Below are 15,704 nucleotides of genomic sequence, written 5' to 3' on the forward strand. Positions count from 1 at the left end.
ATAAATTCAAAATTTAATCTGTGATTAGCGGATTAAACGGTGCAAATCAATGTGATTTTAATGGATTAGACAATATTTTACACAATTCTACCAAGACTAGGACTGGCAAATGGCTCCCCAGTCTTTTGAAATTAAAACAAAACAAAACAAAACAAAACAAAAATGAAGGATCCCCTTAAATAAGAGAGACATAAGCCCAAAACCAGGCTAAGTCACGCCTTCTCCCACATGTCTACTTGCACCATCAATCTTTGATTTTAATAGTAATGACACGATAGTGAAAAAAATGCTACAATCATTCCACACATTAATCTCCATCATCCATTCCCATTGAGGAATTACAAAATTAACACTGCATATATTAATAGGGAATCTGTTAAACATAGTATAATACCAGTTCATGAATTTCTAAGTTCTTTCAAGTCAAACACCAAGATAAGTCCATGTTCGCCAAAGTTTTTAACACAAGGCACTGTCATTAAACATGCAAGGAGGTCCTTTTCATGTACATAAATTGCTCGTGTTGTGAGGGGAGCCCAGCAGACACTGTCCTCTCCTCTAAAGCTTGGTTTGAACCGAAAAATGCATATATATGGTGTTTTTTTCCTCCTTTACATCAACTGAATTGATGATCACTTTGATGTCTGAAAGCTTGGTTTGGTTGCCTTCCGCTTTTGAGCACTCTCAGAAAGAGACTATCAGATCAGTTAAAAATCACCCACTTGAAATAACAACCTTCCATCGAGGACAAATCGATCCATACCTAACTTGGGCAAAGTAGCATCTTCTTCTGGAAGTTGTGTAGTGGAACAAATTCGTGTTATTAGGAACAATCTTTCAATGGTCATCTTCATTTGTTCCTGGGCAGTTGGATAAGAGTGCTTCCATTGATTCATACTGAGAAATGGAAGAGAAACTATTATCAATACAAGAAATATGGCAACCTTTGCAAAGATGATTTTGTGGTAGAGAACATTATTGTCACTACTTGCTTGACATCCACAGAAGAGGCAGTGCTGATATTTTTCTCTCAGCTTTATCAATATAACTTGCAAATCCTGCATTAGTATATGGTTTGATCAACATCCACCAGAAATGTACAGGGAATAAGCTTAAGAATCAAAAGCAAACAATGACGAGAAAGATAAAGACGCAGTGCACTGCTGTCATACTGTTAGCGCATAAATTCCTACTTTTGCTCGCCTGTAATAACCCGACCTCCGATTAATGCTAAGCCATGATTATTTATGCCTAACAGTAGTTTAGAAGGAATCCGAAATTAAATTGTATATGTATTGCATTATCTTTGTATTTTTATCTGTTTGCCATCAAATGATATGTCCGTGTTTTATGTTTTAAACTGCAAATTGAAGGCCTTATCAGCGGCCGAATCCGAAACTAATTAGTGTTTTGTGTTAGTTAGAATTAATGTGATTTTCTGGTAAATTTAGTCGAAATTTGATTTCATATGATTAAATTGGATTAAATAAGCTAAATTACATTAGTTGGACTTATCTACCATTTTGCCCTTGAGTGGGCCACTTTCTCATACATTGCTTAGAGTTGATTCATACACATTTTCAGCCTTCTTCCTTAGACTCAAACCGTGAGAGAGAGAAAGTGAGGTAGGAATTTGAGTTCAACAAGAGATTTGGCTTGGAACTTAGGAGAATTGAAGAGGCTTTGCAAATTTGAGCTCCTAGACTTGGAATTCAAGGTTTAAGGTAGGAGATTTTCCTTTCAATTGTGCATTTAAGTTTAATTCTTACATGGTTCATGGAAGATTAGAGTTTAAAGTCTAGAATTGGTTTAAAATGTTGAATTGGGTAATAATCCATGCATGCATGTTCATATCATCACATTTTGAAGTGTTTTCATGGAAATTCTTGCATACAAGACCATATTCTAGTTATAGTCCATGAGTTCATCCTGATTTTGAGTTTAATCTTGCATTTGGTTATATTTTTGGAGCATTGAATTCAATTGAACACTTGCATGTCATGTTCTTTAATAATTCTTGGAAGTTTGTTTGAAATTGTGTTTAATTGACTCACCTTTGGGTTTGATTTTACAAAATTGATCTTTGAAACATCTTATACTATGAGTTTACAAGTGTTTCCAGAAAATGGGCCCAAGAGGTCGAGTTTTGAGGTGTTGAATGCTTGGTTTGAGCTTGGGAGGCAAATCTGGAAATTTCAGAATTTGGTTTCCTCGCTCGAGCGAAGGATTCCACGCTCGAGTGACCATTGTTTGTTCAGAGCTCCGCTCGAGCGAAGGAATGGTAGCTCGAGCGTAAATTGCAAACTCTCAGGTTTTTGGTGCACGCAGACGCACGCTCGAGCGACGAAACCTACGCTTGAGCGAAGAGCTGTGTCTCACACTCAAGCGAGCATCGAGCGGGCATCGAGCGTAAAATTTCAACAACCAATACTTTTGCATTTTTACAGACCACTCGAGCAAAAGAGTCTACGCTCGAGTGACCCCTCTGTTTTGACAAGCTCGCTCGAGCGAAGAAAGCTACGCTCGAGCGAGACCCCTGTTTTCAACAAGTTTTGAAAAATGTTTTCCAAGACATCTTTGCATCCTCATTCCATCCTAGGCATTCCTAGGCCATGTTTAAGACTCCATAGTGAGGATTTAACGTTAGAAACACACTAAGAACCAACGACGTAAGTTTTGTGCAATTAGAATGTGTGTTTAAAGTGTGTGTCCGTTATATGTTATGTAGGTCACGTGCCGCGTATCGTGTGATCAATCTGCTCCGTCTGTCTGTTTCAAGGCCAACTGTGAGTAATAATTTAGTAAAGTTATGTTCAAACTATACCTACTTTCTGTGTGATAAAACAAGATCTGTTTTCCGAAATGATATGTTCTGTACAATTTCTGATTGTTCAATTTCTGATATGTATTCGTGACATCCTTAGCATCTGTAGACGTCCCCGAACGTCCCGGGAGGGAATCCCGTTTTGTTCATTGGGCTCACTACAGCTCGGACTCAAATGTCACGGTTCTTAATTTGATCTCACAATGTCCAATGTGAGATTGATAAATCACCAAAGAGTCCAAATCCGGCAAATCGTTTTGAAAAATTAATTTTTAGAAAGAAGTGCCAAACATGGACTGTTTGCCAGACATAGAGTCGCCACCTAAATATTTTATTTTGGGGGAATTTAGGAAATCCTAACTCGTGCCTAAGGCCACGTGTCCGTCATCACCAAAGTTGTCTCGGCTCGGGAACTTGGGTACGATTAGGGAAGGTCACTTCGTGAGCACCCTCGCTCGCCCGATCAAAGATCGGCCTCTACTAACCATGATATCGAGTTTTGAAAACATTATGTGCTCTTATTCCGGTTTATTAGCCTAGAATTACTATGTGATGCGCACAACATACAAGCATAGACTGAATCACCTAAGTTAAAACAAAACATCTCATGTTTGTTTTTGAAAGCGGTTTGCTACTCGCAAGTAGGCTAAAATGCGGATTTTTCCACCCTGAAGTTGGCTTAGAAAATATGGTGATTTGTCACTCTCAAGTGGGCTTAAAACTCTCAATCAATGAATCTGTTCCAATTCAAACAATCCAACCTTCACCCACAGGTATTCAGGCAGTTATATCACATAAGCACATAGCCTCATGGTAAGCATGCTATCATGGCAGTCACTCACACACATACAAGGATGCTAAAGCATAAACACTTACCGAGTACTCCGAGCCAAAGAAAGAAACTAATTAGAAATCATGCATGAATCCTAACTATGCTGAAATGCCTAATGCAACACATACAAAAATACAACTAAGATAGGCTCGGCTATTCTAAAATGGTATATGAAATGCAACAACTGATACACGTATTCAACTTAGAATTGAAATACAATGCAGTTAGCATGATGCGCTGAGCCCAATGCATGCAAAACAGATGAATGGATGCAAACATACGAGCATAAGGATGCTAATTTAAACGTGCCCTAAAACTAACCATCATAAGCTGGTAAATAAAAGGGAGAAAGACGTGGGGTTGGAAGACATACATCACACACACACACACACACTTATTACAACATTGCCCTCCTCGGAGGGTCCGAATAAATAATACATAACCGAATGATTAACGAATTACAGCTAATTATTACACAACCCTAATTAATTAACAAATTAACTAAAATAAATAAGCTAGCATGCAAAACATATGAAATGGACTGCCTCAGCTCAGTCTTGAATGATAAGGAATGCATGTATGCTCAAGTCGCCTTGCCAGAAAATCCATCGCAATGTCCCGATTTTGCCTCTGTTTGCAACTGGTCCCAAAACACTGTATAAAACTCCAGAAGGCTGAAAACTCCACCATGCTGTAGGGATACTACCGACCAGTTTTTGCTGCTGGTTTCCGATTTGCTACAACAGAGAGCAAGAAAGGGGCATGGCAGAGTATTTTCAACATATGTATGCACGACCACTCTTCCCGTCATTGCATAAGCTCTAAGGAGTGTAGTCCTCGATCCTCGTGCCACCAATCACACATTGCAATGCATGATGGCCGAGGAGTCGGATTGCACGACTCAATATAAAATGAATGCACATATAAACACAACAAGGCCTAAACTCCATCATGGGTAATCCGAAGTGTTGGCAACCAGGAATCGAGGCACGTTTCATCAGTTGGAGTACGAAATGTCCCTCGTTTCCCGTGTTTGGACTAAACCCTATTCCAAACACAATGCAATACACATGGCATGCATGAATGCAACTCTAACATGCAACCTAAACATAATGCCACTAAATGATGCAAAGATGCAAATGATGATATGCAAACATGCTACTAGCGTACACAATGCTATGAAATAATCAATGGCATACTCAATGCATATGAAAGCTATATGTCACACGCAATGCATATATGGAGACTAACTATGAAATGATCAAGGCATACACAATGCAATGGTCAATCATGTAACAACATGGACTAAATGGCATATAGAATGCAAGATGGACTTAGACTAAAATGAATGGGCCTCAGCCACACTCAAATTAGTGGCCAAACATGATGAAATTAGGCAACAAAAACAGATGCAAATATGCACAAATGCAAGGGACCAAAACTAAGGCACCAAATACAACTCTACCAAAGCATGGCAAGGGATGAAATATGGCATACAATCACACATTTTCCAGCTCTGAAATGATATGCAAGATGGTCCCAAATCATGTAAACACCTCACACAATGCATGCTAGATGACCCGGATACCGAAACTAGTGAAGTGCATTACACTAGAGGTACACAAAGCAATGCTCAAATGACCCAACCAGCCCCAAACAGTCCCTATGAAGGTCCAAGACAGTGGGAAAATGGTCTAAAATGATGGCTCAAAATGCATAGAAATGAAGCTCATGCAATGGTCCATAAATAAGGTATTCATGCACAATTCTCAAACATGTTTAAAGAATGGAAAACATGGGAATATGGCACAAGTATAGGCTCTGAAATGACATGCTCAATGGCCCCAAAACATGCAAACACCTCAGTATAAGCATGTAATAGGCTTTAAAACTCAAGGCTAGGCAAGGGTATTACACTACAACCATGCATAGAAAGCATCATTCGACCATGAGGCATAAAAACAGAGCTAAGGTAGTCCAAAATATATACAAAATCAATTTAAGGCATGGCCAAAAAGTGCTAGAATCAAAGACCAAAATAGTATGCAATACAAGCTAGTGAAGAGGGTTTATACTAAAAGTATATGAAGCATTCAAGAGGTCACTAAACCAGTAAAATTTAGAGGTATGAAATGCCAAATAAAGCCCAAAAACTCATTGAAACATGGTGAATGCATGCAAGAATGACATGCTCCTTTAATAGGCTATGAAGAGGGTTATTCTACACATGTAAGATGGACACCCAAAATGGAAAAATGGGCTCTGGACAGAGCCTATGCAGGTCCTAAAACCCACCAAAAATGGCCTGAAACATGGCTTGGAAGCATGCAAATAAGGGCTCCTTTGTTAGGCCAAATGTGCTAGGAATCAAAACAAGGAGAGAGAGGGTCACCCCTCTCTGATTTTGGTTCTCAAAAATACATAATAACCACTAAAAATCCTCTATATTTCAGTTGTCAAAAGGGAAAACAAAACTCAAAACAAAGGCCTTAATGCATGGCTCAAAACAAGGTGAAATGAAGCATGCGAGGGGGTAGACGACCCCTAACAGAAAAATGGTCTTAAACAAACATGTTAAGGACCTCAAAATAAGATTTTTTTTAGTTTATGACAAACCCAAATATGCTTGCAAGTATAGCTAAAACAAGGATCAAAACAATGCTAAAAAGAGGGAACTAGTGTGTTACCCTTGTAGCTCAGCGAGGCCAGCAACCTCTGGACCAAAAAACTCAGCCTTTAACCTCTGCAAATGACCTCCAAGAAGCTTAGGTTGGTGTTGGAGGTGTTAGGCTAAGGGTTAAACAAGGCCCTTTTTGATCTTGGATGTAGAGATATAGAGAGAGAGGTATATATGCCTTAGACCTAAAATTCTGAACCTTTACCAATGAGGGAGAGGGTCACTCTTATAGCCAAAGGGGTCCAAATCTTCTCAAAGAAGCTAAAAAACAAGCTTGAAGATCCTCCATACACGTGTATGAAGGATCCATTCTGTGCCTTCCAGCTGGCACAATTGGCAACAACTCACAGAGACAGAACTGAGGGAGGCAGGCCGACCAGTTCAGGTGGTCGGCCGACCACTCCCCCTGGTCGGTCGACTAGTTCAAAAGGTTCAAGTAAGTGAATGGTGGTCGGCCATTCCAATTGGTAGTCTCCCAATTGAATGCAAGCTAGTGGTGTGGTAGGAGACCAGCAATTGTGGCCCAAAAGTGAGGGAGACCAGTTACATGTCAAGAAAATCGGCCGGCGGGGGAAAAGTGGTCTCCAAGGAGAAAAGGTGGTCTCCCACCCTTGTACCACCTTCCAAACAATGAAAATAGGGTCCATGCCAAAAATGAACCAAGACGGATGCAAAACGAGGGTTCGGGGGCCAAAACGCGTAGCCGGGTGCCCCGAAAACTAACTGTTAAGCATCGAAAGTGGTGTGCGACCACGAAGGTGGTCTCCCAGGCCACAGTGTCCCTCTAGAGAGAGGAAACAAGGTGTGTGCCAAAAACCGGAGCAAACGGAGAAAGTTAAGTTGTCCCGAACCGAGGCGCACGGCCGATGGCTCTGAAAATTGAAAACTGGTCTCTAAACGGGAACAGTGGTCTACGACCACGAAAAGTAACCAACGGCCACTGAGAGATGGCCTACAAGACCTCTCCCTCCTTTCGAGAAGAGAAAACAAGACCTGGTTCGCAAACCGAGGCAAAGCACAAAAGGGTCCCGAGGTTTGGGGGTAAGGCTCTCAGCCAAAACTCCGAAACCTCAGAATGAGCACAACATGCACCATCACCGAGCGCTCAATCGATGACGTCTGAGTCTTAAGGTCGGTCAAAAATGGGGTGTCTACAGCATCATGTGATATCTGTTAGCTGTTACCCGGTATCAGAGGTTCCTTTATGGAACTTATTTCTGTCTGCACTCTGTTACCCGTACCGGAGGCCCTGTCACGGGGGTTCAGCTTCTGTTCTGTTCTGTTACCCGGATCCGGAGGTTCCTTTATGGAACTAGTTATTCGTAACCCTACATGTATACGTTCTGTTATGTTCTGTTATGTTAATGCTAATGGATGTATCACGTAAGCTTAATCATGACTTATGATTTCTGTCTGTATATGATCTAGACAAACTATAATTTTGATATGAACTGAATTATGATTTCTGAATCTGTACGAACTCATTCATTGAAACCCTTTACTCTATTATTATTCACTGGGCTTTCGCTCACAATTTATATTATGTATGTAGGTGAGCCGACACATGACCAGGGCCAGAGTTGACGGCCTTCTGTTTTGTTTTTGTCAGCCAACTGTTGTGCCTCCCGACGAGGTTCCGAACGAAGCCAAAAGCCATGGCTGTTTTTGTTTTCATGCTAATCCTTGTGTTTGCTCTGTACAGTCAGGTCTTGGGAAGTACAATCTGTAAATATTGTGTATCTGGATTGGCATGTTTATGTATATATAAATAAATAAGTTTTGAAATGTTCTATCCCATGTACGTTATCACAGCTCATTGGACCTTGTCTATTTTGTATTATTGCTTCCGCAGCCCCTTATTATTTGCTAATCTGTTCAGAGGCTTTTGGTAATCCACGGATTACTGGCCGGTTACGGTGCTAAGCCTATAGGGACGGGTTTGGGTCATGACATCGCCACAATCAGTTTGTAATTCACTTAACTTGGTAGCATAAGTAGGTCTGTCTTGGTTTGCATACAGATTAAGCTAGCTTTCACCCAGTTCAATATGCAAACTAGTGCATATAATGAATAGACAGCTAAAAAAAAGAAAGAGTTACAAAAATGAAAATTACATGGAAAGGGAGGGGAGGATATCGCTCAAATTATTAAGTCCATTAAAGGGGTAACCTAGTGCACGAAGCCCCCCTTGAAGCAGGGTTTGGGGAGGACAAGGTGTATGCAGTCTTACCCCTATTTCTAGAGAGAGTGTTGCCGGGACTCAAACTTGCACCACAGGACCGCTAACGGCAAGCCTTGCCATTAGGCGCCAACCCACCCTTTAGTTTGCTATTAAGAAAACGCTGCAACTTGAAGATGCCAGCTAGCTCATCAAGTCCTACTTTCAATTTGGTTGAAATTTGAAGGGTCTTCATAGCAAAGGGAGGCTAACATTGGTCATTTAGAGCCACAATCATTGGACCAATGGAGAGAAATGAGAAAAAAGAGCCCCAAAAAACAAAAAAGAGGCAGCCATCACAAAATATCCTTTTGCCTACCTAAGAAAACATGAGACATTTGCAGAACAAAACCGTATGTTTATAACGGTCTTATTGAAAAACAGGAATTAAAGTCAAGAATTATACCTCCAATTCAAATTTCATCGTATTTAAAATTGGGGTGTGATGCGATGCTATTAATTGGATGACACAAAAATTGGAATAAACAGTTGGGAAAAAAAAATCTTGGTTCGTCAAGAGATATACACTTTAACCCAAAAATAAAATAAAATATGTAAGAACCCTACTAGTTCAGAAACCGAACATGAGGGGACAATATTTGTGTTATTGTAGAGAAAATGGGAACCTGTAGGAGGAGGGCCACTTTAGAATCACACTTGAATATCCTCATCAACTAAACTGGAGGTTTTGTAAAGAATCAAGCGTGGGCACTGGATCAAATTGATAGAACTAGGTTCTGGATTAAATATCTGGACAAAGCATTAAGTGTCAGGTCAAACCCTAAATCTGTTAGCAATAACTTTTATAAAGCTCTCAAGCATTCATTCATTGAAGTGATATTCTGCTTTGCTTTGTACCCAAGCACAAAAATAAAATAAAGACAAATCAAGAGAGAGAGAGAGAGAGAGCCCTAGGACAGGAAGTGTTGTTGAGAACCCAGACTACCTTGTGTGTTGAGGGCATAGAGAGAAGCAATGTGTAGATGTCCCCGAACGCCCCGGAAGGATGAGTCCCGTTCTGTTCATTTGTGGGTTCACTACAGTTCAGGACTCTCAAATTGTCACGGTTCTTAATCTGAACCAAAGAGTCCAAATCCGGCAAATCGTTTTGAGAAAAATAGATTTTTAGAAAAGAAGTGCCCAAACATGGACTGCTTTGCTAGATACAGAGTCGCCACCTAAATATTTTATTTTGGGAAATTTAGGAAACCCTGACTCAATGCCAAAGGCCACGTGTCCGTCATCACCAAAGTTGCCTCGGCTCAGGAACTTAGGTACGATTGGGGAAGGTCAGCTATGAGCACCCCCTCTCGCCCGATCAAAGATCGGCCTCTACTAACCGTGATATCTTGTTTTGAAAGCATTATGTGTTCCTATTCCGGTTATTAGCCTAGAAATACTATGTTATGCGCACAGCAAACAAGTATAGACCAGATCGCCTAATTTGGAACAAAGCATCGCATATCCGTATGTTTGGAAAATGTTTTGAAATTTGCTACTCGCGAGTAGGTTAAAACACGGATTTTGATGAGTTGTTCCAACTCAAGCAATCCAACCTTCACCCACAGGCATTCAGGCAGTTCATATCACATAAGCATCTAGCCACATGGTAAGCATGCTGTCATGTTAACATTCACACTCGTGCGAGATGCTAAAGCGCAAAATACTTACAGGGTATTCCAAGCCAAAACAAAGAACTCATTAGCAATCAATGTATGATCCAAGTCCATGTTAAGTGCCTAATTCAACGCATACAGAATGCAATTAGGATAGGCCCGACTAATCTTAGGATGTTATGTGAAATGCAACCATTTGATGCATATATTCAAGTTTAGATTTGAAATACTATGCAGTTAGTATGATGCGCCGAGCCCGATGCATGATGCACGCATGCATAGCATAAGGATACTAAATTAAATATGTCCTAGTACTAACCATCAAAGCAGGTAAGTAAAAGGGAGAAAGAAGTGGGGGTTGGAAGACATGCACACACGCACCCACACTTATTACAAATTTGCCCTCGCTCGGAGGGACCAAAAGAATAATACAATTAATTAACCTACAAGCTAATTAAATATTACAGACCACCTAATTAATTAACAAATCAATTAAGTAAAGAAAGTGATAAAAGTCCTCGGGAAGAGGGTCCAATGCATACGCGCTCTGTTTCGCTCGGGAGTCCATTGCCATGTACAAGTTACCTCTGTTTTTCCTGCTCTACTCCTCTGAGAACGGCATAATTCCCAAGGAACACTCTCTGGACATTGGGGAACACCACCGGCCATAAGGAATGGTCACCGGCCATGGGGAATGATCACCGGTCACTGGTTAAGATCTCGGCCATCCATACTTGGTCGGTCGACACTAAAGATGGCCAGCCGGCCAAAGCTTCCTACAGAATCCTGTTTTGACAGCAGCAGAGGGCAAAACAAGGCATGGCAATGCATTCCAAGCCAATGTGTGCACCTTATGACTCAAAGGGACATGCTTCTTGGTTCTCAGACCACCAATCGCGCATTTCAATGTGTGATGGCCCAAGGGACTAAGTGTGCACTTTGATTTCAAATGTCATGCAATGCACATAAACAAACAAATGGAGCTCAACCTCTATCACAAGCAATTCAAGAAGCAAGGCATGCATGCCAATGCAACGCAGTCCTAAGCATGTGAGCCTAAGTATGCAATATGGGCATACAAGCAAGTAATGTATGTTAGACACACAACCTAGGCAAACAGGCATGCAAGGCATGAAGCAATGTAACCAACAAGTATGTAAGACACAATGTGGGTGTTCAAACATGCAAGCAAGCATGTGACTTCATTCAATCATGCAACAACACACAAGGTGAGCATGCAACAACATGCAAACAATGGACTTAAACTGATTTGGGCAGCTCTATACTAAGTCCAAAACAGTGGCCAACATGCTCAAGAATGAAGGCAAAATGACATGTAAACATGCATGCACACAAGGACCAACACTTAAGCATTAAAGAGAAATTCTCAAGCACACTTAAGAGGATGCAAACATGGGAAAATGGCACGCATTATAAGCTCTGAAAATCATGTCATGAAAGGTGCCAATCCAACTCAATAAGACAAGCTAAGCATGCAACAAATGGTCCAAGTACTCAAGGCAAGCCAAGGAGACTTAAACCAAGGTCAAGTCAACCAAGCCTCACAAGGCTAAGGGGACTTAGAACAGGTCCAATGCAGACCTGAACGAAGCTAAGGATGTACCTAGATGGCATCTAGGTGGTCTAAATATGCAAGCATACAAAGAGGCACATTCATGGAGCATAAGGCAACAACCTTTTAACACATTGAAGGAGCATCAAACACGAGCATATAGGTATGTTATAAGGACTGAAATAACATGATAAATGGTTCCAAACCACTAAAATAATGCAAATAATGCATGCTCATGGTCCATGCACTTAAGGCTCACAAGCCAAGAATGCAAAGAGGCTATACTAAGCATGCCATGGTCGACCAAAGCAACCAAAAACAGAACTTCAACATGTTAAAACAAGCATAAAAGCTTCACAAAGCTAAGCTTAAATCATGCTAGAACAAGGGTCTAAACCTAAAGCATGTTAAGGCAAAAATGTGGCATTACAAGACATGTATGCAAGGCATGTAAGGTGTGTCCAAACCAACATGAAACAGAGGTAATACATGGCAAAATACTACCAAATAACAGTTAATGCATGGTCAACATGAACCTAAACTAGGTGCTCACACATAAGGCAAAAATGGACCTTTTCAAGGACAACAAGGAGAGGGGCTGGCCCTCTCCTTATTAGGACCTTAAGGCACCATCCTCACCACTGAAATCCCTGAAGATTTCAGTGGTGAGGAGGCCCAAACAAAGTGGTCCCGGAGCTCATCAAAATAGCACAAAAATAGAGCCAAACAAGGCCTAAGAGGGGTCAAATAACCCCAAACAACAAAACACTCTTAAACAACTATTTAGAGCAAGCGAAAACAAGACTTTTATATGTTATAAGCTAAGCTCGAAAACAGGTGTAAGGTAGTCAAAAAAGCTATGCAAAAATGAAAAATAAAGGGTAAGAACACTCACCCTTGAAGAACACTTCCAAGGTCACAAGACCAGACCTCTTCTTGGATCAAAACTAGCTTAAAAAGTTCAAGATCAACCCTCTAATGCCTCAGCAACTAAGGAAAGGTGTAATGGTAGGTGTTTGTGTGCAATAGTAAGAACAAACACACACTAATACACCAAAAGGATGAAGAGATATAGAGATAGAGTATATGTAAACCCTAATCCTAAAACTCAGAGCTCTGGAGCTTTTTTTGTCAACCCTAATGGAGGGAGAAGAGGCTCCTTCTTATAGAGCTCACTCTTGCAAAGCTTCTCAAGTAAGCTAGTCAAGAGGGAGATCCCTCCATACACGTGTATGGAGGGGAGCAAAGTGGGTGCCAGCTATCACAGCTGGCACAAAAATATTTGAAAAAGCAGATGAACAGTGATCGGCCAGCCAAAAATGCAATTTGACCAAAATAGATGGCCGGTCGACCATCTAGAGTGCCAGTCGGCCAAACATTTGGCCGATGGCAACAAAACATAGCCGGTGGCCTCAAGCCATGGCCGGTGGAGTGTGGGGATGGCCAACAAGCCATTCCCTGCCCCTCAAAGGTAAAACACAAGTGTTTGGTGCAAAACTAAGCACAAAACAGTCGAGTCGAGAGATCCTGAGACAGGGCACGTGGCCGAGACCTTCGGGAACTCAAGACGAACACGAACATGGATGATCACCGAGTGTTCAAGCGGTGACGTCCAAGTCTTGAGGACGGTCAAAAATGGGGTGTCTACACAATGCAATACCACTGAAAACTGCAATTCCTGACCTTCACCAGAAATTGAAGGTTGTTTGTTGTAGCCTACCTAATTCTAGACTTCTAGTTCCATGGAGTTCTTGCACAATGAAAAGCAAAGAAGTACGAACACTTCTAAGATCGTGGTGTGTCCGTGTCAAACTCCACCACTGGTAGGACACATGTCCAAACACATCCTATCATTTTAAATTTTTTTTACACCCGAACAAACTTTGGATACTTAGGGAAGACGTGTTCATCACTTAGACACACATGAAACATATTACAAATTTAAACAAAATAACTTTAGCTCAAATGATAAAAATACTATGTAGTATTATATCTATTAATCCCCTTCCTTTAAATTTTAAACTTTAAAACTAGTGTTGTGTTTGTATTTTTCATTATCTTTAAATGAAATATTCATATATATGACATATAATAAAGGAAAAAATTAATCGATGTTAACCCATTGTGATTTGGCCTCAGGGCCTGTTTGATTGGTTGGAGTAATAGTGATAGGATTAATAATCCATGGGATTAACCATTGGATTGGCTGTCCAACTCAATTTGTAGAATAAATATGTGTGGGATTATGAATGCCTACCTCTGTATGGTATTGAATATCTCACGATTTTGTGGGATTAGAAGTCCTACGTATTACTAAGCCTGTCATTATTTATGTCATAACTACCAAAGCGCATTGGAGATTGGAACTTGATTACCAGTTCATGTTCAATATGCACAATTTAAATCAAAACATATTTATTTTGACTATATGTATAGTAGTAACAAAATTAGCTAAAGTACACACAAATAAAACACAATCATGTATATATGTGAGAAACAAATATGGTCGTACCTCTTCGGTTATTATCTCCTCTTCCTCCTCTTCATTTTCGGCATCCTCTTCATCCTTGTCAGCCTCTATCACCGCCTCCTTATTCTCCAACTGCTCCAATGCTGCCTTCGCCTTGTGATAATTCACCACAATCCTCTGGCTCCGCCATTGCTCTTTGTGGCAGCACCCAAAATCCTCCATCAACTCCTCCTTCTTCCCCTTCTCCCATTCCATCCTCTCCTCTTCCCTCTTCCTCTTCTCCTTTCTCGAGTCCTCCCGACCAATCCCAGCTCGAGTCCGCCAAATCTCAAGCCCCACGGGCTCTGCAAGACCAGAACCCTCCTTCCCCAACGTGGACCCTAGTGTGTAACCCATCTGTTTCAACAACTTGAAACCATGTTGGATTGGGGAATCGCTGATTCTAAGCTTGCTAGGGTATTTCGGTCCTCTTCTTCTTGCCTATTTTCTCTCTTGAGTTTTCGTTGTTCTTGCTAGTTTAGGGTTTTGGGTTTCTTGTCTGAAGGTTGGGAAATTTGGGTATTATTGGCAGAGACCTGAACGTAATTATTGTTATTGTTGTTCAGAACGTATGTATCTATATCTATTATGAAGATATATCTATATCTATATACATATACATATGAAACTTGGAACTAACCTTTACCGAAGATTTTGAGGGGGCAGTGGTTTCGGGAGGAAGGAACTAAGAGAGGTCGCCCATGTAATCTTCTTCTTCTTCGTCAGATGGTTGTTTGTTTGTTGTTTCTACCATTGGTGAGAGAGAGAGCTTGGGAGAGAGACTCTAGCCTGTTCTTATTTATTTTTTATTTTTGTTTGTAGTTTGTATTTTTGTCAAATTCTTCCAGACTTAGTTTTTATTTTATTTATTTTATTTTTATTTGTCTTTTAGTGAGCTTGGTTTGATTGATGTGGCATTAGCCACATCATGCGGGGTCATTCTGTGGGTTTTAAAAGTGTGGGGCTGAAACATTTTTCTTGTTTAAATTTTTAAATCAACTTCTTGCTCATTAATTTGGACAATCATTTTAAATTAAGCTTAGCAAAGCTGAAATAAAAATAAAATAAAATAAAATAAAATATTAATGACTGAAATGATGAATTTAATAATTAAAATTAAAAATAATAATTAATTTCATTTTTATCCCTTAAATTATTACTGATTTTATATTTCAACTCTAAATTATTGATTTTTCTATTTAATCTCTAAAGTTTCTTTTTTCTATTCATGGTAAAAAGTTTTACAACTTAATTGTGGGGTATATTTTATTTAAATAATAAAAAATGAGTATTTTATTGTAAGACATAGATTGCAATTTTTTTTTTTTTTTTGGAGGGGTAATAAATTAGGCTTCATGATCTATTAATTTATGTAATCATTTTTATTTGGCTAATATGAATATGAATTAAAAACTTGGATAAATTACACTGATACCCCTAAGATTTCTATTTAAT

At 40.0% G+C, this 15,704-nt stretch overlaps 1 protein-coding gene across 1 annotated transcript; it reads right to left on the reverse strand.

Annotated features, from left to right (window-relative positions):
- Nucleotides 1-339: 339 nt before the first annotated feature.
- Nucleotides 340-15,003, reverse strand: LOC114304429 (uncharacterized). The gene is given in 5 exon segments (XM_082924822.1): nt 340-897; nt 993-1,058; nt 14,253-14,629; nt 14,632-14,785; nt 14,890-15,003. Coding segments are annotated over 5 exon segments (771 nt in total). The 3' UTR covers nt 340-837.
- Nucleotides 15,004-15,704: the final 701 nt, after the last annotated feature.

This window comes from Camellia sinensis, chromosome 4, assembly GCF_055761805.1.
Source record: "Camellia sinensis isolate YWXY chromosome 4, ASM5576180v1, whole genome shotgun sequence".
In the NCBI taxonomy this organism is placed as follows: domain Eukaryota; kingdom Viridiplantae; phylum Streptophyta; class Magnoliopsida; order Ericales; family Theaceae; genus Camellia; species Camellia sinensis.